The sequence below is a fragment of the Mobula hypostoma genome, chromosome 5, assembly GCF_963921235.1.
Source record: "Mobula hypostoma chromosome 5, sMobHyp1.1, whole genome shotgun sequence".
NCBI lineage: Eukaryota > Metazoa > Chordata > Chondrichthyes > Myliobatiformes > Myliobatidae > Mobula > Mobula hypostoma.
In genome coordinates, this window is record NC_086101.1 from 138575957 (window position 1) to 138600781 (window position 24825).

At 43.9% G+C, this 24825-nt stretch overlaps 1 protein-coding gene across 1 annotated transcript in view; it reads right to left on the minus strand.

The window, feature by feature from the left end:
- Positions 1-5168: 5168 nt before the first annotated feature.
- c5h9orf85 (chromosome 5 C9orf85 homolog) overlaps positions 5169-24825 on the minus strand; it is a 28203-nt gene continuing 8546 nt past the window's right edge. The window contains exons 3-4 of the mRNA XM_063047657.1: positions 17608-17721; positions 5169-6532 (exon numbers count right to left, since the gene is read on the minus strand). Of these exons, the coding sequence (XP_062903727.1) occupies positions 6268-6532; positions 17608-17721 (379 nt within the window). The 3' untranslated portion in view covers positions 5169-6267. The remainder of the gene's footprint in view (positions 6533-17607; positions 17722-24825) is intronic.

A 24825-nucleotide genomic window follows, 5' to 3' on the forward strand; every position in this document is an offset into this window, starting at 1 on the left:
GCCACATTAGGGAACTGGAGCTGGATGGCCTAGGGATCATTCCAGAGAAAAGGAGTTGATAGATAGAAGCCACCAAGAGACAACCACACCATAGCTGCATGAGGCAGATAGCTGGGTGACTGTCAGAAGTGGAAAAGTGAGTTAGATAGATACATTTATACTGAACTTTGCACTAAGTACACATATATCACCATATATGTTACCCCTGTGGCTGTTGTCAATAATAAGTATATCACCTTGGATACTGTTGGGTGGGGGTGGGATGAACTACTAGGAGAAAACTGCGAAGTCCGGGTCTTTGGCACTGAGCGTGGCTCTGTGGCTGAGAAGCAGGAGCAGAGGTGTGCAGTGGTGATAGGGGATTGAATAGTTAAAGGGTACAGACAGGAGATTCTGTGGATGTGATACTCTGGATGGTTTGCTGCTTCCCGGGTGCCAGGGTCAGGGACAACTCAAATCAAGTCCACAGCAATCTTAAGGGGGAGGGAGAGCAGCCAGACATAGTGGTGCATCTTTCTGCCAATGAGATAGCTGGGAAAAGAGAAGAGTGAACACAGAGCGGTAGGAAGGAAGCTAAAAAGCAAGATTTCAAGGATAGTAATCTCTTGACAGTTGTCTCTGCCACATGCCAGTGAGTATAAGAATAGGACGATATCACAGGTGGAACGTGTGGCTGAAAAATTAGTGCGGGGAGCAGTTATTCAAATTTGTGGATCATTGGGATCTCCTCAGGGGAAGGTATGACCTGTATAAAAGGTACAGATTACACCTGAACTTGAGAGGGACCAATGTCCTTGTGGGCAGGTTTGCCAGAGCTGTTGGGAAAGACTTACATTAAGTTGGCAGGGAGTGAAAACAAGAATGATAGGTCAGATGATAGAGCAGTTGGTGTAAATATAGATTCAATGTATTGAGAGACTGTGAGGAAGGATATTCAGTGAATGGGGCATAACAGTCAATTGGATGGGTTGAAGTGTGTTTCCTTTAATGTGATAAGTATCAGGAACAAGGGCTGATAAACTTAGAGCATGGATCAGTACATGGAAATACGATGTCGTGGCCATTGCTGAGATTTGGCTGTTACAAAGGCAGGAATAGCTGCTAGACATACCTTGTTAGTACAGTGGTTAGTATCACCATATTTTACACGGGAGACTAGGTTCGATTACACAGTGGGTAGTTCCGAAGATTTTTGAGGTGGCACAGTAGGATAGCGATTAATGCAATGCTGTTACAGTATCAGTGATCCAGGTTCAGTTCCTCTGCTCATGACTGCATGGGTTTCCACAGGGTGCTCCAATTTCCTCTCACATTCCAAGGACATACAGGTTAGTAGGTTAATTGGTCACGTGGCTATAATGGGGCAGTGTGGGCTTGTTATCATGCTGTACCTCTAAATAAATAATAGGGCGGGGGGGGCGGGTAATAGAGGAGGGGTGTGAAATTGCCAGTCAGGGATAGTATCAGTAGGGACACTGTTGATCAGGGTTGACCATGGATGTTGTGTCCTACTGTTTACACAAGCCAGAGCAGTACGATATGGAGACCATGCATCAGGCTCCCCCTCTCCACACAGCTGAGGAATCCAAAGGAATGGCAGAGACCGATACTCTTTGGCAGAGGTGGCATCACAGGGGTTGCCAGTCAGCGTTGTACTCAACATGGGATGGCCTTAGTGACTCCAGCTCTGGATTTTTTCTCAGAGTTTACTCACAAAGCCTTCCCCATGAGGGGTATAGCAGCAAGGCAGCGGAGGTTTGAAATCAGTTTTCCTTCTAGATGAGGTACCGATCATGGCTGACGAGGGGCTCTGCCTGAAGCAACTGGTTGTTAGTCACCAGTAACCAGTCTTCTCCCTTTCTCCTGTCAGTAGAAACAGTTCCACTGGGCTTAGTAATTAAGCCACACTTGAAGGCTAGGAGCTGGACTTGGTTGTCAAAGGTTATTTGAGAGACACGGCATTGGGAGCATTTAATGGGTATTACCACTTATCCCCCCTACCCTCCTCTGGCTACGGCGACCTTAAGGAGCCCAGAACTGTAAACAGGTTGACTAGAGGAGAGGCTTTATAGGACCTGGTACTACACAATGACCCTGATCAGGTGACATATCTCAGTGGGTGAACATTTCGGAGCTCGTTTACATAACGTGTCTCGAATCCTTCCTGTCGACACCTTCTGCTCCATCTTGCACAAATGAGACCACAACTCCCTGACCTTCAGCATAGCCTTGGATGGTAGTAGACGGTATAGGGAAGTATTTAATTGGAAGAGGGCGAATTATAATGCTATTAGGCAGGAACTTGTGACTATAAATTGGGAACGGATGTACTCAAGGAAATGTGCAATGGAAATGTGGAGGTTGCTTCGGGATTACTTACATGGGTTTCCATATAGGTTTATCCCATTGAGTCAGGGGAAGAATGATAGGGTAAAGGACCATGGTTGACAAATGAGGTGGAACATTTAGTCTAAAGGAAGAAAGAAGTATTCTTAAGATTTAGAAACAAAGATCAAACAGGGTACTGGAGAGTTATAAAGTAGCCAGGATGCAACTTAATAAGGACTTAGGAGAGGTAGAAGGGAACACGAGGTCTTGGTGAGTAGGATTAGGGAAAACCCCAAGGCCTTTTATATGTAAGTATAAGGATGACTCTTCCCCGTGGATTGTCACCTTGTCGTGGTGGAGAAGCTTATGTGGTCCTGTGATCCCGAGAGCAATGGTGTCTGGAGCTATGCTCCTGGTAGGGTCACCCATGGCGGTAAGGTCGAGGGTGAGATCCCTGACGAAGAACAATCCAACCAAGACCTCAACGGTGGAATAGGTGGACAAAGTTACTTCGAATTCAACGGCTGTGAAGGCGGATGGAGGCTGCAACAAATCCATCAGCTCCAATCATCATGGCTTCCATGCCATTGGAATCAGTTGGCTGATTTGCAAAGTATCGTGTGCTTCTTGGAGTGCAACGTCAAGTACACGTTAAACAAATACATGCACAGGCATCTTCGCTCTGTGGGCCACTTCTTCAGAACGAAGACCATCATCCTCAATCTTGAGGGATAGCCACAATGATAGGGATGACCAGAGTGAGGGTAGGACTGATCAGGGATAAAAGAGGAAACGTGCCTGGAGTCAGAGAAGGTAGGGGAGGCCCTTAATGAACATTTTGTCTCCGTATTCACCAGAGAGAGGGAATGTGAGGTCAGCTTAGAACAGGCTAATGTGCTGGAACATGCTGAGGTTAGTGATGCTGTAACTTTCGAAAAGCATTAGGATAGAGAAGTTCCCAGATTACTACAGGAAGTGAAGAAAGAGATTGCTGCGCTGTCGTCCATGATTCTTGAGTCCTTAATGACCACAGGAGTAGTAGTAGTACCAGAAGATAAGAGGATGGCAAATGTTATTACTTTGTTCAGGAAAGTGAGTGAGGATAACTCTGGGAATTATAGACCACTGAGTCTGACATCAGTGTTGGGCAAAGTATTGGAAATATTTTTTAGAGAAAGGAATTGTGAGCATTTGGAGAAGCATAGTCTCATTAGGGATAATCAGCATGGCTTGCTGAGGGGTGGGTCACACCTTACGAACCCAATTGACTTTTTTGAGGAAGTGATAACACAAATTGAAGGTAAAGCAGTTGATGTGATATAAATTGACTTTACTAAGGCACTTGACAAAGTTCTGCATGGTAGCCTCATTTAAAAATCTACAGAAATGGGATCAAGAAAAACTTGCATAGATTTAGCTTGGCTTGCCACACAAGACAGAGAGTGGAAGCAAATGGAGTGTATTCTACCTGGAGTTCTAGGACCCCTGCTCTTTGTGATTTTTATAAATGATTCAGATGAGGAAGGGGAAGGATGAGTTAGTAAGTATGCACATAGGTCGGTGGTGTTGTGGATAGCATTGTCATAGTAACCTATGACAATGGGACACTGAGAGGATGCAGAAGTGGCCTGATAAGTGGCAGATGGAGTTCAATCCAGAAAAGTGTGAAGTGATACACTTTGGAAGGTCAAACAATGGCAGGATCTTGGGGCCCAAGTCCACAGATCCCTCAAATTTGCATGCAAGTTATTAAGTCATACAGCAGCTCTCTGGGCTGTATTCCCTGGAGTTCAGGGGAATGAGGAGGATATCATAGAAACATTCCAAATTAGATATAGCAAAGTTATTTCCCATGGTAGGAGAGTCTAGGACAAGAGGGCACAATTTCAGGATTAGAGGATGTCCTTTTAGAACAGAGATGCGGAGAAATTACTTTAGTCAGGGGGTAGTAAATCTGTGGAATTTGTTGCCCCGTGCAACTTTTGAGGCCAAGTCATTGGGTATATTTAAGGCAAAGACAGATAGGTTCTTGATTAGCCAAGGCATCAAAGGGTATGGGGAGAAGGCAGGGGAGTGGGGATGACTGGAAGAATTGGATCAGCCCATGATTGAATAGTGGAGCAGACTCGATGGGCTGAATGGCCTACTTCTGCTTTTTATGGTACATTAGCCTTCATTAGTCAGGAGATTGAGTTCAAGAGCCGTGAGGTAATGTTGCAGTTCTATGAGACTCTGGTCAGACCCACACTTATAGGATTGTGTTCTCTTCTGGTCATCTCATTGCAGGGAAGATGTGGATGCTTTAGACAAGATGCAGTCTGGATTAGCAAACAGATCTTCTGAGGAAAGGTTGAGTGAGTTACCTTCAGGACAAATGAGGATGAGAGGAAATTTGGTAGAGGTATAGGAGTTGATAAAGGGCATAGAGTGCACAGTCAGCACCTTTTTTCCAGGGTGGCAATGGCAAATACAAGAGGACATACTTTTATGGTGATTAAAGGGAAGTATGGTGAGGTATGGTGGGGTGGGGGAAAGAGAGGAGGTGAGATATCTGGGGTAGTTTTTTTTTAAAAAAACACACACACACAGTGGAAAGTGCCTGTAATGCACTGTGGCAGGTGGTGATAGAGGCACATAATTTAGGGACATTTTAGATACTCTTAGATAGGCACACGGATGAAAGGAAAATGGAGGGCTATGTAGGAGGTAAGGATTAGATTGATCTTGGAGAAGGTCATAAGGTTGGTAAAATATCATGTGCCAAAAGGACCGTACTATGCTACATTCTTGTGTTCTATATTCTAAAATAGATCAATAACCCAGAAAGAGATTACTGAGTGTACACAGTGGCCATTTTATTAGGTACATCTGCTCATTAATGCAAATATCTAGTCAGCCAATCACATGGCAGAAACTCAATGCATAAAAGCATACAGATGTGGTCAAGAGGCAAGTTATTGTTCAGACCAAACATCAGAATGGAGAGGAAAAGTGATCTAAGTGACGTTGTCAGTGGAATGATTGCTGGCACCAAACGGGGTGGTTTGAGTATCTCAGAAACAGATTTCCTGGCGTTTTAACACACAACAGCCTCTAGAGTTTACAGAGAATGGTGCAGAAAACATCCAGAGAACAGCAGTTCTATGGGTAAAAGGGCCTTGTTAATGAGAAAGGGCAGAGGAAAATGGCCAGACTGGTTCAAGTGGACAGGTAGGCAGCAGCAAGTCAAATAACCACATGTTACAACAGTATACTGAAGAGCATCTCTGAAAGCACAGCACATCGAAGCGAAGTAGATGGGCTACAGCAGCAGAAGCCCTGTAGTTAATAAAGTGGGCATTGAGTGCATTTTGTGGTTTTACTTATGTGACTCGGCAGAAGATACTCAAGATTGTATTTTATTTTAGAGAATTTATAAAATACAAATTTTTCAGAATAAAGAGAAAGTCTAACCACTACAATAATATAAATTGTTCCACTTTGTAGCAACAGCTCAAGTTAATAATAATGCCAAATTTTCATGAATTCAAATAATACTTGTGTCATTAATAGGAATTATACCCTACATATGGTTAGGTCATATCTTTCATAATTCTCTAAGTCATTAGTTTAATCAATTGCCTCATTATGATAAAGACATCTGTGTTTAGACCTGAGCGCACAGTGTACGAGCATCAGCTGTTCACAACATCCACTGCTGCACATTCAGTTCAGACAGTGGATCTGGTGGACTGAAACTAGCAGTCAATATGCTTGCACTAATTTCTCCACTCTCTCTTTCACAGTATTATTCTGACAATATTACATGTTCCTATCTGTGCAAAGAAGCTAGAAAAACATGCTTTGGTTGACAGTCATGTCAGATATACTGAACCTAGTATACAGTTATGTAACCAAAGATAGAAACGATCAAGCTGTTTCATTTATACTGGCTGTTGCTCAATCCTCAAGATTCAAGCTAGAAAAGTTCAGTTCTCCCTGGGCTGTCATCTGTTTGTTCTTCAATGGTGCATTAGTTTGTTGGTTGGATACACAAGTTAAAGTCTCAATGGACTTTGCTCTATCGCTCTCATCATCACCATCAAAATCAGAGTCATCAGTACATTCGGCATCTCCATTGCCTTCGCTCCCTTTTATGCAACTTCTTGTGTCAGGATCTGTTTCAGCATCACCTTCTCTATTTTGGGTTTCTGAAGAGGACAATCTGAGAAGTGGGGAGAAAAAGATACGTCAGCTTCCTTATTCAGCAAGCATGAACAGAAGGAAAAAAATACATGATTATTTTTGTCCCAATATTATCGAGAGACAATTTCTTTTATTAAAAAAGAGCGTAGTCAGAGTTGCAATTGCGATAGCCAATTTTCATCCATTAGGTTCTTCAAAGAGAAGTCGAAATATTAAGCAGAGAGCAGTTATTATCTATCTACAACTGGTTGTGAATTGACCGAATAAGTAGTCCATTTCAGAGGTGTCAATCAGATTGCTGTGGGACTGGTATTTGAAGCCAAGACAAATTAAGCACAGATGTTCTACCCAAATAAGGAAGGGTTTTCATGGGAGTCTGAATGTTTTACAACTTTTTATTCCAGATTTCAATTTAAATTAACCAGGTACCATGCTAGGATGCAAATGCATGTCTGCAGATCAGTAATGTAGCCTCTTGAAACGTGTACAATCAAATATCCACTGTGGTGTCCATCCTTGACAAGATAAACACTCTCTCGTAACACCAAGGAAAATTCCTCTGCTCTTTTCTACCAGAGTACCATGGAGGTTTATGTTCACTGGAGGGTATAGCTGTTATGAACTTGGATTTTAAGAAGGCTTTTGACAAGATGCCACACAAGGCCATGATATTGCAGGAAAGATTCTAGCATGGATAAAGCAGCGACTGATTGGCAGAAAGCAAAGAGTGGAAATAAAGGGAATAAAAAAGCAGGTTGAAAAAGTAATTGTAGGATCTGGGGCTTTATGAAGAGAGGATTTAAGAACAAAGTCATAATGAGCCTTCATAATACTTGGTATGGACAGAATGGCCTCTTTCTATGCTATGGTTATTCTGTAATGGTGGTCTTCTTCAGCTCCCCGTTGGAAAATTTATCTGTAGAGCAGTTTCCAGCACTCCAGTTTTTGTACAGCTCGTCTTCCTTTTGGCACATTGATTGTATTGTTGTCCTACTGTGAATGCCTGCAAAAATAACCCAGTTTGTACAGTATATGGTGACACACATGTACTTTGATAATAAATATATTTTGATATCTTGTCCTGTGAATTGGATCATCACAGTGAGGCAGCAGGGCAAGAACAAGCCCTACCCACAAAACTGAAGCTCGTAAATGCTGCTGGGGTGGCTGACTCCCAATGCCATCAAAATCGATGCTAGAAGTCTCCCCTCACATTACAGGACAGTATAGAAGTCTCAGCTTTTTAATGGAATGAATTTGAGAAAGAGTATAAATGTTGTCACTACTAAACAGACATGTTTAGTGCTTCCAATCATGGTTGAATTTCTGGCATAAAAATGTGGTTGAGATAGTCATGTCCCAAATGCACGCGTCACTGTTGAGGCCAGTATATTGATCCAACCTCTCCCCCCCACCCCCATCCTTTTCCCCTCTGCTCCTAACCCACACAATTCTTCCGACACCATCACCAGCCCCCAAGCCCCCATTACCTTGTTTCTTTCCCCTCCCTCAGACATTCAATCTACACATCACCCAAACATTCCTTCCAGTGGCTCCCTCCCCCACTGTTTCCAAATGCCCATCTCCATAGCCTCAAAGGGACATAGGCTATAGATTCGGGGGAGTAGATTTAGGACGGAGATGAGGAGAACTGCTTTTCCTCGGACAGTGGTGAATCTGTGGAATTCTCTGCCCACTGAAGCTACCTTAGTAAATATATTTAAGACAAGGTTGGATAGATTTTTGCATAGTAGGGGAATTAAAGGTTATGGGGGAAAAAGGCAGGTAGGTGGCCAGATCAGCTACGATCTTATTGAATGGTGGAGCAGGTTTGACGGGCCAGAGGGCCAACTCCTGCTCCTATTTCTTATGTTCTCACTTGATTCCATGTTCCACCTTCATTTATCATAGATTCCGTTATCAGCACCCCTTAAGGTTTCTAACCATCACCCCTGTTACCATTTCTACTTTCCCTTCCTCCACCTGCCTATTACTCTTGACTAGCTAGCTCTTGACTCACCTCCTTACACTGGACATCGTCCGTCTATCGTTCACTGCAGATATACACTGCGGTGAAGGGACATGTAGGCAGCTTGCCAGTGTCAGGAAATACTGTAGAACCTTATCTCTTGGTTTTCCCTACTTTTCTGCTTCTTGTATTATTTTTACTATACAAGAACATCTACATCAGTGTTTACTCCAGAAATTACCAACGGTTCACAGGAAATCCGGGCCAAAGGAAGATGTTAGAGTGCCACCCGACAGCAGAGAATGATTTAGCACACAGCACTTTTCAATCTCAATAACATGTTGCTGCCAGTTCCCAAATGTAAGAAAATACAAAGATTTCTGTATTTAGTTGCATTAAGTATCTGAAACATCAAATGTTATGCTTTTCATTGTCTCCTACCAAAAATCTGCAAAGAACAGCAAAGCAATCAAAAATACCAAAATGAATTTTGTTTAGCAGAAGGTATCAACAGACACAGAGCCATTTGATCAGATTGAATTGATTTGTAAATGTATCATCTCTGTCTCACTCTCTCCTCTGGATCAGAATGCTTCCTCTCAAACTAAGCTCCCTTAGCTGGATGCAAAATATCCAGTGTCACAGTTAGAAGAGCAAAGAATCTCTCTCCTGTGTCCCAAGGTCATTACCTATACTCCACAGCCATTAAAATACAGTACATTAACTCCCCTAGGTTGTAGGAGACAGGTAACTGGGTGACTGTCAGGAGAAGTAGAGGAAATGCACAACAAGTGCAGAGTACACCTGTGGCCATTCCCCTCAATAATAAGTATACAACTTTAGATCCTGTTGAGGGTGATGAACACAGTGACTATCTCTAGCATGGAATCTGGTGCTGTAGCTCAACAGTAGGGAGGTGAAGAGGATTGCAGTGTTGATTGGAGATTCCATAGTTAGAGGAACAGAGATGAGAGTCTGTGGGTGCAATAGAGACACCCAGATGGTATATTGTCATTCTGGTACCAGGGTCAGGGGTATCTTAGATCAGGTCAATGGCATTCTCAAGGACAAAGATGAGCAGCCAGGAGTCTTGGTGCATATTGGCCCTAATGACATAAGTAAACAAGGTGAGGAGGCTGGGAAAAGAGCTTTTAGGGAGCTAGGTAGAAAGCAAAAGAACAGGATCTTTAGGGTAGTAATCTCTGGATCGCTGCCTGTGTCATGCACCAGTGAGGGCAAGAATAGGATGATTTGGCACCTGATTGAGTGACCAAGGAACTGATGCAGGGAGCAGGGGTTTAGATTTATAGATCACTGGGATCTCCGCTGGGGAAGGTATGACCTGTACAAAAGGGTAGGGTTACACCTGAACCCAAAGGTGTCTAATATCCTTGCAGGCAGGTTTGCGGAAGAGCTTAAACTAATTTGGCAGGGGGATGGGAACCAGAGTGATAGTGCTGAGGTCCAATCACAAACAAGAGGAAATCCAAACACACAAAATGCTGGAGGAACTCAGTAGGTCAGGCAGCATCTACAGGAAAGAGTACAGTCAACGTTTTGGGCTGAAACCCTTCATCAAGACTGGGGGGAAAAAAGAGTCAGAGTAACAAAGCAAGGGGGAGGGGTGAAGTAAAGAGCTGGGAAGTTGACTGGTGAAAAAGATAAAGGGCTGCAGAAGGGGAAATCTGATACTGGAGGACAGAAGGCCACGGAAGAAAGAAAAGGGGGAGGAGCACCAGAGGGAGGCGATTGGCAGGCAAGGAGATGAAGTGAGAAGAAAATGGGATTGGGGGAATGGTGAAGTGGAGGGGGCATTATTGGAAGTTCGAGAAATCGATGTTCCTGCCATCAGGCTGGAGGCTACCCAGATTGAATACAAGGTGTTGCTTCTCCAACCTGAGTATGGCTTCATCACAAATGTTTGTGATTGGAAACTTGGATGTCCAGCACCTGCAGGTTTTTTTCTTGTCTGTGAGTGAAAGTCGTTATGAGGCCACACTAGCCTGTAGAACCTACCATCTCCAATGCCGGCAGGCATGGACGTCTCCAGACCACGTTACCTGCTGCCGACTTCAGTGGTTCTAACGATCCTGAGCAGATTCAGAAACCAGACTCCATCGCCATCGATGGGGGTCCCAACGACCTCAGAATGCCTCAGTGGCGATTGTGCAACCTCCAACTCTGCCTCCTGCCTTGACCAACAGCACCTCCAATCCAGGTTTTCACGTGCTGCCACTGGAAACGTCTCCCCTTCCCCCACCACCACTCTGCAATCCCGTGTCCCTCAGGTCCCACCGCCAGCTCCTGGGTCTGCAGAGAATTCCTTTCATACCACCCTCCCTGAACACTCCAACCCTCCCCCCGACACCATTAACCCTCTTCCCCCCTCCGATCCCAGCTCTCATCCCTGCCGAGTCTTCACCATCTCCTCTGACATACCCCTTTCTGAGGCAGAATGTTCTGTCCTCAGCAAGGGCTTCAGCTTTGTCCCTCTGCACCCACACCTCTGAGTTTCGCGCCTGCCATGACACTGAGCTCTTCTTCTGCCGCCTCTGCCTCCGGGCCTACTTCTTTGGCAAGAACTCTCCACCCTGCACTGATGACCCTTCTCCTGTCTTCAACCCTCCTCCTCCTCTTCCTGGAGGCACCACTCTGGTCTTCTGCTTACTGATCTTTTCATTTGTTAATTGCTGACGTGACATCAACCGTCTTGACTTCACCACTCCCCTCTCCAATTCCAATCTCACTTCTCTCCACTTTCTTTGCACCAATCCTAACCTCACCTGAAACCCACAGATTAGTGGGGGGAGGGGTGTGCTGTAGCAGTCTGCAGGACTAACTTCTACCTTGCTGAGGCCCAGTGACAACTGTCAGAAACCTCCTCTTACTTAACCCTCGAACAGAACCCCACTAAGGAGCACCAAGCCATTGTCTCCCACACCATCACCAACCTTATTAACTTGGAGGATCTCCAATCCACTACCTCCAACCTCTTAGTTCCCTTACCCCGCACCTCCCGTTTCTACTTCCTACCCGAGATCCACAAACCTGCCTGTCCAGGTAGGCCCATTGTTTCTGCTTGTTCCTGCCCCACTGAACTTGTATCTGCATACCTCGACTCAGTTTTATCCCCCCCCCCACCCCCGGTTCAGTCCCTTCATGACACTTTGCACACTCTTAATTATTTCAATGATTTCAAGTTCCCTGGCTCCGAGAATCTTATTTTCACTATGGATGTCCACTGCCTCTACACCTCCATCCTCCACCAGGAAGGCTCAAAGCTCTCCATTTCCATTTCTTTCTGGACACCAGACCCAACTAGTTCCCCTCCACCACCACTCTCCTCCATCTGGCAGAACTTGTCCTTTCTCTCAATAATTTCTCCCTTGGCTCCTCCCGCTTTCTCCAAACAAAAGGTGTGGCCACCGGTACTCGCATGGGTCCCAGCTGTGACTGTCTTTTTGTTGGCTACATAAAACAGGCTATGGTCCAAGCCTACACTGGTGTCACTCCCCAACTTTTCCTACACTTCATCAATGACTGCATTGGTACTGCGTCCTGCACCCATGTGGAGGTTGTCCACTTTGCCTCCAATTTCCATCCTGCCCTCAGATTTACCTGGTCCATTTTCAACACTTCCCTCCCCTTTCTCAATCGTTCTGTCTCCATCTCTCGAGACAGCTTATCCATTAATGTCTACCATAAGCCCGCTGACTCTCATAGCTACCTGAATTATACCTCATCCTTCCCTGTTACTTGTAAAAACACTATCTCCTTCTCTCAATTCCTTGGTATTGACCGGATCTGCTTTCAGGTTGAGGCTTTTCATTCCAGGACCAAGATGTCCTCCTCCTTCAAAGAAAGTGGCTTCCCTTCCTTCACCATCAATGCTGCCCTCAACCGCATCTTTCCATTTCACACACATCTTCCTTCACTCCATCCTCCCGCCACCCCACCAGGGATGGGGTTCCTCTTGTCCTCACCTATCACCCCACTAGCCTCCGTGCCCAGCACATAATCCTCCATAATACCCGCCATCTCCAGCAGGATCCCACCACCAAGCACATCATTCCCTCCTCCCCCCCCACCACTTACTGCTTTCCGCAAGGATCGCGACTCCCTTGTCCGTTCGTCCCTCCCACTGATCTGCCTCCTGACACTTATCCTTGCAAGCGAAACAAGTGCTACACCTGCCCCTAGTTTATGTTCACCCGAACCCAGAGAGGCAAAGGTGGATGAAAGAAAAGTTGTGGAGAAAGCGTGCCAACAAGTTTCTTCAGTACTTGAGGATGGTAGCGTACACTGTTGGCATTCAAACCACATCAGGGACATCCAAGTGAAATCCCTCGTTCTAGAACATGCTAGTGAACAAGATGGATTGGCACTGCAACTTATCCAAGCAGAATCCCCAGTTGAAAGACGAATCTGGACCAACACTCGATCCTGGTGTTTCCGGACAGCGCCGATCAGACCAGACCAGAAAACTGGTGGAATATTATCAAGCTGGCTTTGCCTGAAGATCTACAGATGGAGAGATGTCCTATCCACCAGATGGCAGTTTATTGTTAAACTGGGAGCTTAACATCCACTGTATCAAACGGACAGGCAGGTAGGCAGAGGGGGTGGCGTGGCTCTGCTGGTAAAAAATGAAAAGAAGTGACATAGGTGTTGAATCGTTGTCATGTAGCTCAGAAACTGCAAGGGTTAAAAGACCTAATGGGAAGTTGTATACAGACACTACGATAATCCTTTATTATCGCCAAGTATGTGGACACATACAGGGAATTTGATGCCGGCTTCCCTGAGCTCTCACTCTACAGAATCAAAAAGCAAACAAAACTATAGTGCAAATAATCGTGAATTATATGCAATGAGGTATACCTGTGTATGTACAGGTGGACTTGGTTTATAATAGACTAAAATTCAAGTGTTCATAAGACTGATGGCATATGGAAAGAAACTGTTCTTGTACCTATTTGTCCTGGCATACAGTGATCTAAAGCGCCTACCAGAAGGAAGGAGTTGGAACAGGTGATGTCCAGGGTGTGATGGGTCTACAATGATGCTGCTTGCTCGCTTCCTGACTCTAGATGCATACAAGTCCTGGATTGAGGGCAGCTTCACACCAATAATCCTTTCTGCAGCCCTGACGGTTCTTTGGAGTCTATTCTTGTCTTGTTTGGTAGCTGATCCAAACCAGACAGTGATGGACGAACAGAGAACAGACTGGATTATTCCTGAATAGAATTGAATCAGCAGCTCCTGAGGCAGGTTGTACTTCCTGAGTTGATGTAGGAAATACAACCTCTGCTGAGCCTTTTTGATGAGTGTCCACGTTGGGTGTCCACTTCAGGTCCTGGGAGATTGTGACACCCAGAAACCTGAAGGTCTCCACAGCAGACACAATACTGTTGAGTATAGTGAGTGGGGGGAGTATTGGGGGGCTCTTCTTCAAGTCCACTGTCATCTCCACAGTCTTGAGCGTATTTAGCTCCAGATTGTTCTGACCACACCAGAGGGCCAGCCATTCCCCCACCCGTCTGTATGCAGACTCATCACCGTCTCAGATAAGGCCAATGACAGTTGTGTCGTCTGCAAACTTCAGGAGTTTAACAGATGGATGCTGCGAGGTGCAGTCATTTGTGGAAAGGGAGAAGAGCAGTGGGGAAAGCACACATCCCTGGAGGGCACCAGTACTGATTGTCTGGGTGCTAGAAATGAACCTTCCCAGCCTCACTTGCTGCACCCTGTCAGTCAGGAAGCTTGTGATCCACTGACAGACGGCGGGGGAAGATAGTGAGCTGGGTGAGTTTGGAGTGGAGGATTTCTGGCGCGATGGTGTTGAACGCCAAGCTGAAGTCAACAAACAGGACCCTCGCAGAAGTTCCTGGGTTGTCGAGGTGTTGTAGTATGTAATGCAGTCCCATGTTGACTGCATCATCCACTGACCTATTTGCCCGATAAGCAAACTGCAGGGGGTTCAGCAGGGGGCCTGTGATGTCCTTCAGGTGAGCCAACACTAGTCTCTCAAAGGACTTCATGACCACAGATGTCAAGGCAACAGGCCTGTAGTCATTTAGTCCTTTGATAGTGGGTTTCTTAGGAACTGGAATGATAATGGAGCGCTCAAAGCAATGAGGGACTTCACACAGCTCCAGTGATCTATTGAAGATCCGTGTGTAGATGGGGGCCAGCTGATCAGCACAGGTCTTCAGGCAGGAGGGCAACACGCCGTCTGGGCCTGGCGCTTTCCTGGTCTTCTGCCTCCAGAACAGCTGACTCACCTCCCTCTCACAGATCCTGAGTGCAGGTACAAGAGGGCTGAAGTGAAGGGGGGGTAGGGGGAGCAGTTTTTGTAATGTGGGGTGAGAAAGCGGATACTGAGATATCGGGGTGATGGATGATGGGGATTGCAGGTAGGTCTGTGTTTTGGCTGGGGGGAATGAAGGTGTTGAATCTACAATAAAACTTGTTCAGATCGTCAGCCAGTTGATGGTTCTCCACAGCCTGGGGGAATGGTTTCTTGTAGTTGGTGATCTCTTGGAGCCCCTTCCACACTGACACTGGGTCGTTGTCTGAAAACCTGTTTTGCAGTTTTCCAATGTAGCGCTTCTTCGCTGCCTTAATCTCCCTTGTCAGTGTGTACCTGGCTCGTTTGTACAGAATCCTGTCCCCTCTTCTGTACGCCTCCTCCTTCTCCCGACGAAGCTGCCCGAGTTGTGATGTGAACCAGGGCTTGTTGTTGTTGAATGTGCAGAAGGTTTTTGCTGGAATGCACGTCTTCACCAAAACTGATGTATGAGGTCACGATGTCAGACAGGTCATGAAGATCTGTAGCTGCAGCCTCAAAGACACTCCAATCCGTGCAGTCGAAACAGGCCTGAAGTTCCAGCTTTGACTCGTTGTTCCATCTCCTGACTGTCCTGACAACAGGCTTAACCAATCTTAGTTTCTGCCTGTATGTGGGGAGAAGGTGAACCAGGCAGTGGTCAGAGAGTCCCAAGGCTACCCGTGTAACAGAGCAATATGCATCCTTTATCGTCGTGTAGCAGTGGTCTAGTATGTTAGTGTCCCGAGAGGGACACTTAATATGTTGTCTAAATTTTGGCAATTCATGGTCAAGGTTTGCTCTGTTAAAATCACCAAGAACAATGAACAAGGAGGCTGGATGTTTGTTCTCCACTTCAGTTATCTGGTCAGCCAGGTGTTGTAGCGCCTCCCTGACACAGGCCTGAGGTGGAATGTAGCCGCCGACCAGAATAGTTCACCAGAACTCCCGCGGTGAATAAAACGGTCTACAGTTTTTAAGAATTGTCTCTAGATGTGGAATGCATGATTTTCCTAATACTGTGACCTCCGTGCACCAACCTTCGTTTATGTAGAAACAGATTCTGCCTCCTCTCCCTTTCCACGAGAGTCCCGCATCTCGGTCCGCTCGAAAGAGTTGGAATCCCAGAAGTTGCAGTGAGTTGTCCGGGATGTGCTCACCCAGCCAAGTTTCAATAAAGCACAAAGCGGTGGATCTGGAAAAATCGCCGCGAGTTTTATTGAGTAGCAGTTCATCCATCTTGTTGAGAAGAGAACAGACATTTGCCAGGTGAATCGACGGGAGTGCAGATCGAAATCCCCGCTGTCTCAGTTTAATGAGCGCACTAGCTCGCTTCCCTCTACGGCGTCTTGCACACAGACCAGTCAGAGCTGCTGCAGCACCTCGGACCAAAACCTCCGTAAAAGTAACCATAAACGGTGGAGAACAGTTGGTGGCAGATTCACTAATCTTTAGAAGTTCCTCTTTGCTGTATGTAATCAGAGAGGAATCGCAGGAGACAGGGCAAATCAGAAAAAAAACAGCAACAGTACCAGAGCAACACACATCAAAGTTGCTGGTGAACACAGCAGGTCAGGCAGCATCTCTAGGAAGAGGTACAGTCGACATTTCGGGCCGAGACCCTTCATCAGGACTAACTGAAGGAAGAGTTAGTGAGAGATTTGAAAGTGGGAGGGGGAGGGGGAGATCCAAAATGATAGGAGAAGACGGGAGGGGGAGCTTCTGGCCCAACGAGCTGTACAGCCCAGCAACTCACCTATTAACCATAACCTAATCACAGGACAAGTTACAAGGCCTACTAACAGGAACATCCTTGGGATATGAGAGGAGAGCGGAAGGGGAGGGAAGTACAAACTCTGAGCAGTAATAGCATTTCATGACCTACAACAACTAGAAGGACAAAGACAACAAAAGCATGGGAACAGAACCATTCAAAACTTGTCTCCCAAACCACAGATTAATTGGACTTAGAAATATATCACCAGTCACTCATTGTCACTGGGTCAAAATCCTGTAACACCCTCCACATCTCAAGGACTGCAGCAGCTCAAACTGAGCTCACGTCCCTTGAATAAATAATAGATATCATATTAAACGTCTTTTATTATCAAGTGCCTTTTAGAAATCCAAATGTACAATATCAGTTGGTTCCTTTATATCCACTCTACTAGTCACAAAACTAAACTCTAAATTTGTCAATTCACCTTGCTCTATTATGGACCTTAACAATATGGTTTTACTGATGCTATTACTTGCCAATGACAAATTTTCTCCTTCCATTCTTGAATATATTTGTTATATTTGTGGTTTTTCCGATCCACTGAAGCCTATACAGAAATTGGGAAATTTCTCTGAGTACAACTACTGCATCTGTTACTAATCTGCCATTTGCATTTTAGAATGCAAACCATTAGGGTCTGAGGAACTATCAACCTTTTGTCTCATTACTTTGCAGCTCTTCCTTTGAGATAGCAATTGCTTTAAATTCTCCTTTTCATAAAAGATCTTCTATCATTATTTGGATGCTTTAGACTCTGTTATCATAAAAAAACAAAATATTTGTTCAAAGTCTCTGCCATTTCCTTAATTTTCCAAATTTATGCATGAAGGAACAAAACTTCAGCAACTTTTCATGTATGTGGATATGAAGAACAAGAGGTGGGTAAGAGATAAAATCTTGCTTTCACTGTCTGTAAGGACTGAAAGGCGTTATTTTCAGGACAAAACAGTTCAATGAAAACAGATGTTAACTTCACTCCTTTTAAAATAACTGCATAAGCCAGCACAAGCTACTTACAGATGCACAATCTCCTCCTTCTTCCCACATTTGGCACAGAGCTCCAGCTTGAAGGCACATGGTTTACACATAATGTGGTACGAATCCTTCACCGTCTTCTGAAGGCATTTAACGCTAAAAAGGATTTTGAATAATCAAAAAGTCATGAAAAAGGTTCCAGACAATATTTCAAATAAGAACAGAGGCTTAGCCTATAAGTAGTGTTTTAGCAGGATCTTTAAAAAAACACTTGAGCAACTTGAAATAGAGGTATTATATTAAAGAAAGAGGCAGATCAGTCCATTTGATTTGCCATGGTACAAGTCACTTGGTTGAATTCCAAACCTCCTAGTTTCCACATTAATGCAATTATTTAATGTTTTCAAAGGAAATGACCCAACTTGAATAATTGTAGTTTTGCTGAGCTGCAGAGATAGTCCATCATCATTTTCCACACTGTATCTGGTCCATAAACTGCAGTAGGTCACTGCTTAACCTTTCTAATGGTTACTGATTGTAACTATGATGAGCTTGGTTTAAGATTGATTAAAAGAATCACCTTCAAAAGACAATGTTCACACTTTTCTCTTTCTGGTCTCTACTGATCTTGTAAACCCAAAATGTTCTAGGTTACATTTCAGTGTCCAACCAAAAAAAACCGAAATCATTGTTTAGCTAATGAACACCACTCTGCACATCGTGTACAGTTCAGGCCACTCCATTGCAGGAAGGGTGCAGAAAATGTCCATCGAGAATGCTGTGTGGATTAGAAAGCATTACTTATAAGATTGGACAAACTTGTATTCTCTGGGGTGGTAGAGGCTGAGAAGAGAACTTAGAGGTTTATAAAAATATGAGAAGCATAGATAGCAGGAATCTGATTTCCAGATACTACCAGGGACATAGCTTTAAGGTGGGAGGAGGAATGTTTAAAGGCAATGTGCAAGGCTTTTCCCCACCACAAATAGTGGTGGGTGCCTGGAATGTGCCGTCAAGGCAATAGTGAAAGCAGATATGACAGTGGAACATGAGGAACATTCAGTGAGGCAGATTAGCACAGGGAATGGAAAAATATGAATTTGTAAAGGCAGGTAGGTTTAATATAATTTGAGATTATGGTCAGCACAGGCACCATGTGACAAAGCTTCTGCTCTTGTCCTATGCTCTCGGAGAAATGTCTAGCTGCAGAACTCCTCCTTTCCCTCCCCCACCTCACTTGACAGGCATTGCATCTACTTCATACCCCACACATTGATTGTGAATTTAAATGTTATTCTTCAGGCAATCTTTTCTTTGCCTTCCATCCTCCCTCTCTCACTGGGAGCATCAATGAGCTTTTCAAATTTACTTTCTTTTGAAAGAAGCTGGAATTTAGCTTAGTTTTTCATGAGATAAGAAAGGCATTCTACACTTTACGATTAAACACTTGCTCAATCAAGACTGCAAAGCCACTGGCAACCTTGCTTAAGCCCAAGAAGAATTTGAATCACATTTAAAGTCTATTCATGGACACAAAGAAGTAACAATGGAGGGTTCACCGCAAGCTTACTGAAGCTCATTTCCCAAGAATACACCATTCTAGAATTTGCCAGCAGTTCAGTAGGGGAGGTGCCGTAAGAGGAAAATACTTTGTGGCATCTCAAGTTTGAATTTATTTGCTGTGATTGTGGAAGAATGGATTTATAACCCTGATCAGATTGCACCACACTATGGAGGCATTATGAAATCCCAGATAATCCTTCAATATAAAACACAGGCCATTTGTCCCACCTCTCAATTACATAAATTAAAGGAGAAGAATTAGGTCATTCAGCCTATCAACTCTGCTCTGCCATTCAATCAGGGCTGATTTTTCTGTAAACTCCATTCACACCTTCTCCCTGTAACCCTTAACCCATTATCAATCAAGAAGATCCTTTCAATTTCTGCCGTAAATACACCCAATGACTTGGCTTCCACGGACCCCTGGGAGGAATGATTTCCACAGTTTCACCATCCTCTAGCTGAAGATATTCTTGCTCAGTTTAAAAGAATGTCTCCTTTTTCTGACACTGTGCCCTCAGATTCTGGACTCTTCTACCAATGGAAACATTCTCTTCACATTCACTCTATCCAGGACTTTCAGTATTCAGTAGTTTCAATGAGACCACCCCTCCGTCCACTCTTCTGAACTTCACTGAGTACAGGCCCAGAGAGATCAAATGCACCACGTGTTTAATTCCTGGGACCATTCCGGTGTTTATGCTCTAGTTTAGCTATCACCTACTGCTCTTCATTCTTGACATCAAAGCTCTGCATGGCTTTGTGTCTCAGTATTCTTTATTTATTTATAATGACACAGGATCTGGTCCATGCTGCATCCCAGTACAACTATCCCATCAGTCCCTCATTTCCCAGCATTCTCTCAACCATGTACATGAACTTCGAGCCATTTAAGCTGTCTATTCCCATCAATGTGCACTGGGACTACAGCCCTTCATACCCCTACCATCCATGTACCTATCCAAACTTCCTTTAAACATTGAAATTGAGCTCATGTGCACCACTTGTTCTGGCAGCTCACTCCACACTCATGACCCTTTGAAATGAAGTAGTTTCCCCTCATGTCCCCCTCAAACTTTTCATCTTCCACCCTTAACCCATGACCTCTAACTGAAATTCCACCCAACCTCAGTGGAAAAAGCCTGCTTGCATTTACCCTATCAAGACTCCTCAATTTTGTATACCTCTATCAAATCTCCTCTCAATCTCTGTTCCATGGAGTCGCTTTACTTTCGTTTATCAAGCTTCCCCTTAAACACATGGATGGTCCTATTTCAAAATGTACACAAATAACAGAAAACTATAATTGTGAAAGATTTACTCATTATCTTACTACCTCCACTCATGAAAACCCAGCTGAACTGTCTCTCACTCAACTTCTGCCATTGGTTACCGAATTCAAAGTGTGCTTGGAGAGGTTGTCATTATATTCAGTAATGTGGTGCAAACTTTGTACAAAAGAAAAGCACATTGTCTTCGATAGACATGTCTATGAACCTCTGCTGGTCCATTTGAGGAAGATGCTGTTGGGCAAGAAGTTTCAGAATTCTCATCCAATGATTTCCCAGGCAAAATAATGTGGAGCTTGTGAGATGGTTATGTTCCTATTTACCCTTTGAGGAGAGTGTTGAGGGAGGCTTGCTGAGCTGCTTAAGTACATTTTGTAGTTGGCACACATTGCAGATTCAGGAAGCCAATAGTGGAGGAAACTGACGTTTTGGGTAAACAGCAACTTGCTGGAGGAACCTAGTGGGTCAAACAGCACCTGTACAGAGAAAGAAATTGTTGACACCAGGTCAAAACCCTGAATTATGACTCGTGGTATCTGCTGCTTTCCACCCCTTCAACTACATTCTTATCAAGACTGGCTCCTCTTTGACCAGAGCTTTGAGACCTTACTTCCTTTCCCACCCAATCCAGTGGTTTCTGCTGCTCTCCAACCACATTTATCAAGAGTCTTTAAATTCCTTTGTACTCCCAGTTGCTATTTGACCACTGAGTTCCTCTAGCAGATTGTTTGTTGTTCCAATTCCAGTATCTGCACTCTGTGTTTCCAAAAATTTAGGGTAATGGATGGAGTACCAACAAAACAAACCACTTGGACACTTGAATTTCTAGAGCATGAACTCATCTAGGCCAACGCTTTCACACTCCTGCTCATGAGCGAGTATCGAAGCGATTTGATGTCATCTACTTACTAATCTGGCACAACAGTGTGGGCCAAAGAGACTACTTCTGTACTGTATTATCTTTTGTTTGAAAATCATTTTCTCTACTGATCATTCTACTTAGGATCACTATGTAGTGGGTATTACAGGTATGTGCCACTTAGCGTCCATTTGGACATCGTCCAATTGCATATTCGTCCATAGTCCCAATCAGAGAACGTGATGTAGCGGACGTAAGCAATCTCTTGTATCTCGCGTCTCTGGAGTGTAGTAGCGTTATCTCTGTTTAATGTTCTTTCGAAAATATTACTATAAAGTGCATCATGGCTTCCAAATGCAGCAAAACCACTCCTAATGATAGCAGCAGCAAGAGGCAAAGGAAACGTATCGATTCGGAAGAGAAACAAAAGGTCAGTAAACAATATGAAGGTGGAAAACTAGTGAATGCTATTGCTCGGGATTTAGGCATGTCGCACTCGACAATGATGATCCTGAAAAACAAAGAAAAAATTCTCGAAGCTGTTAAAGGATCGGCTTCACTGAAAACTACAAGGCTCACGAAAATGCGAGAGGGACCTACAGTGCCATGCAAAAGTTTGGGCACCCCGGTCAAAATTTCTGTTACCGTGAATAGTTAAGTGAGTAGAAGATGAACTGATCTCCAAAAGTCATAGGGTTAAAGATGAAACATTCTTTTCAACATTTTAAGCAAGATTACTGTATTATTTTTGTTTTGTACAATTTTAAGAGTGGAAAAAAAGGAAAGGAGCACCATGCAAAAGTTTGGGCACCCCAAGAGATAAGCTCTCATATAACTTTTACCAATATCTCAGATCTTAATTAGCTTGTTAAGGCTATGGCTTGTTCACAGTCATCGTTAGGAAATGCCAGGTGATACAAATTTCAAAGTTTTATAAATACCCTGACTCCTCAAACCTTGTCCCAACAATCAGCAGCCATGGGCTCCTCTAAGCAGCTGCCTAGCACTCTGAATATTAAAATAAATGATGCCCACAAAGCAGGAGAAGGCTATAAGAAGTGTTTTCAGGTAGCCGTTTCCTTAGTTCGTAATGTAATTAAGAAATGGCAGTTAGCAGAAACGGTGGAAGTCAAGTTGAGATCTGGAAGACCAAGAAAACTTTCCGAGAGAACTGCTTGTACGATTGCTAGAAAGGCAAATTAAAACCCCCGTTTGACTGCAAAAGACCTTCAGGAAGATTTAGCAGACTCTGGAGTGGTGGTGCACTGTTCTACTGTGCAGCAACTCCCGCACAAATATGACTTTCGTGGAAGAGACATCACAAGAAAACGTTTCCTGCGTCCTCACCACAATATTCAGCGTCAGAAGTTTGCAAAGGAATATCTAAACAAGCCTGATGCATTTTGGAAATAAGTCCTGTGGACTAATGAAGTCAAAATAGAACTTCTTGGCCGCAGTGAGCAAAGGTATGCTTGGAGAAAAAAGGATGCAGAATTTCATGAAAAGAACACCTCTCTAACTGTTAAGCACAGGGGTGGATCAATCATGCTTTGGGCTTGTGTTGCAGCCAGTGGCACAGGGAACATATCACTGGTAGAGGGAAGAATGAATTCAATTAAATACCAGCAAATTCTGGAAGCAAAAAAGCCGAAGATGAAAAGAGGATGGCTTCGACAAAAGGATAATGATCCTAAACACACCTCAAAATCCACAATGGACTACCTCAAGAGGCGCAAGCTGAAGGTTTTGCCATGGCCCTCACAGTCCCCTGACCTAAACATCATCGAAAATCTGTAGATAGATTTTAAAACAGCAGTGCATGCAAGACAGCCCAAGAATCTCACAGAACTAGAAGCCTTTTGCAAGAAAGAATGGGCAAAAATCCCCCAAGCAAGAATTGAAAGACTCTTAGCTGGCTACAGAAAGTGTTTACAAGCTGTGATACTTGCCAAAGGGGGTGTTACTAAGTACTGACTATGCAGGGTGCCCAAACTTTTGCTATGGGCCCTTTTCCTTTTTTGTTATTTTGAAACTGTATAAGATGGAAATAAAAAAGTAATCTTGCTTAAGATATTAAAGAAATGTGTCCGCTTTAACTTTATGCCTTTTGGAAATCAGGTCATCTTTTACTCACTTAGCTATTCACAGTAACAGAAATTTTGACCAGGGGTGCCCAAACTTTTGCATGCCACTGTATAATCGGATATGGAGAAATTGCTAATGACATAGATGGAGGACTGAACACAAAAGAGAATCCCTCTCAGCACATTGACGACCACTGCTAAGGCACAGAGCTTGTTCGAAATGCTTAAAGAAAAAGCAGGACCAGACTATGATATTGATAAATTTTGTGATATAGGCAAAGAAAGTGAAAAAAAATTAAGAAGTTTAAAATGAAATAAAAAAATTATAGCGTTATGTACAGTTAACAATTTTAGTGTAAGTTCTTGGCTATTTAGTCAATACAGGTACACTACAGTACTCCATATAGGTTTGCTAAGTATATAGTATGGTGTTCGCACAATGTCCAAATCACTTAATGTCCGATTTCACAGAACGTATCATGGACGTTAAGCAACGCATACCTGTACTGAGTCATGGCTGAGAGAAGGCCATAGTTGGGAGCTTAACATCAAAGGATATACTTTGTATCAAAAGGACAGGCTGGAAGGCATAGGCAGTAGTGTGGCTCTGTTGGTAAGAGATGGAATTTCATCTTTAGAAAGAGGTAATATACGGTCAGAGAATGTTGAATCTTTGTGGGTAGAGTTCAGAAACTGTAAGGGTAAGTAAACCATTATGGGAAATATATATAGGCTTCCAAATAGTAGCTAAGGTGTAGGGTTCAGATTGCAAAGGAAGCTGAAAAAGGCATATAATAAGGCTAATGACACAATTGTAATGGGGGACTTCAATATGCAAGGGGATTGGGGAAATCAGGATAGTGTCAGATCGCAAGAGAGGAAATTTGTTGAATGCCTATGAGATGGCTTTTTAGAGCAGCCTGTGCTTGAGCCTACTCAGGGAAAGGATATCTTAGACTGGGTGTTGTGTAATAACACAGATCTTATTAGGGAGCTACTGTAAAGGAACCCTTCAGAGGCAGCGATCATAATATGATTGAATTCATACTGCAGTTTGAGAGGGAGAAGCACAAGTAACATGTATCAGTATCAAAATGAAATAAAGGAAGTTATATAAAGAGCAAAAGGTGAGAGTTGATATTGGATCATTGAAAAATGATGCTGGCAAGGTAGTGATGGGGGACAAAGAAATGGTAGATGAACGTAATGAGTACTTTGCATCTGTCTTCACCGTGGAAGACACTGGCAGTGTGCTCGGAGGCCCGTGAGTGTAACAGAGCAGGAGTGAGAGCCATTGCTATTACAAAGGAAAAACTGAAAGGTCCTAAGGTGGACAAGATGGACTACATTCCGGAGTCCTGAGAGAGGTTACTGAAGAGATAATGGATGCATTGGTCAAGATCTTTCAAGAATCACTTGATCCTGGCATGGTCCTGGAGGACTGTAATATTGCAAATGTCACTGC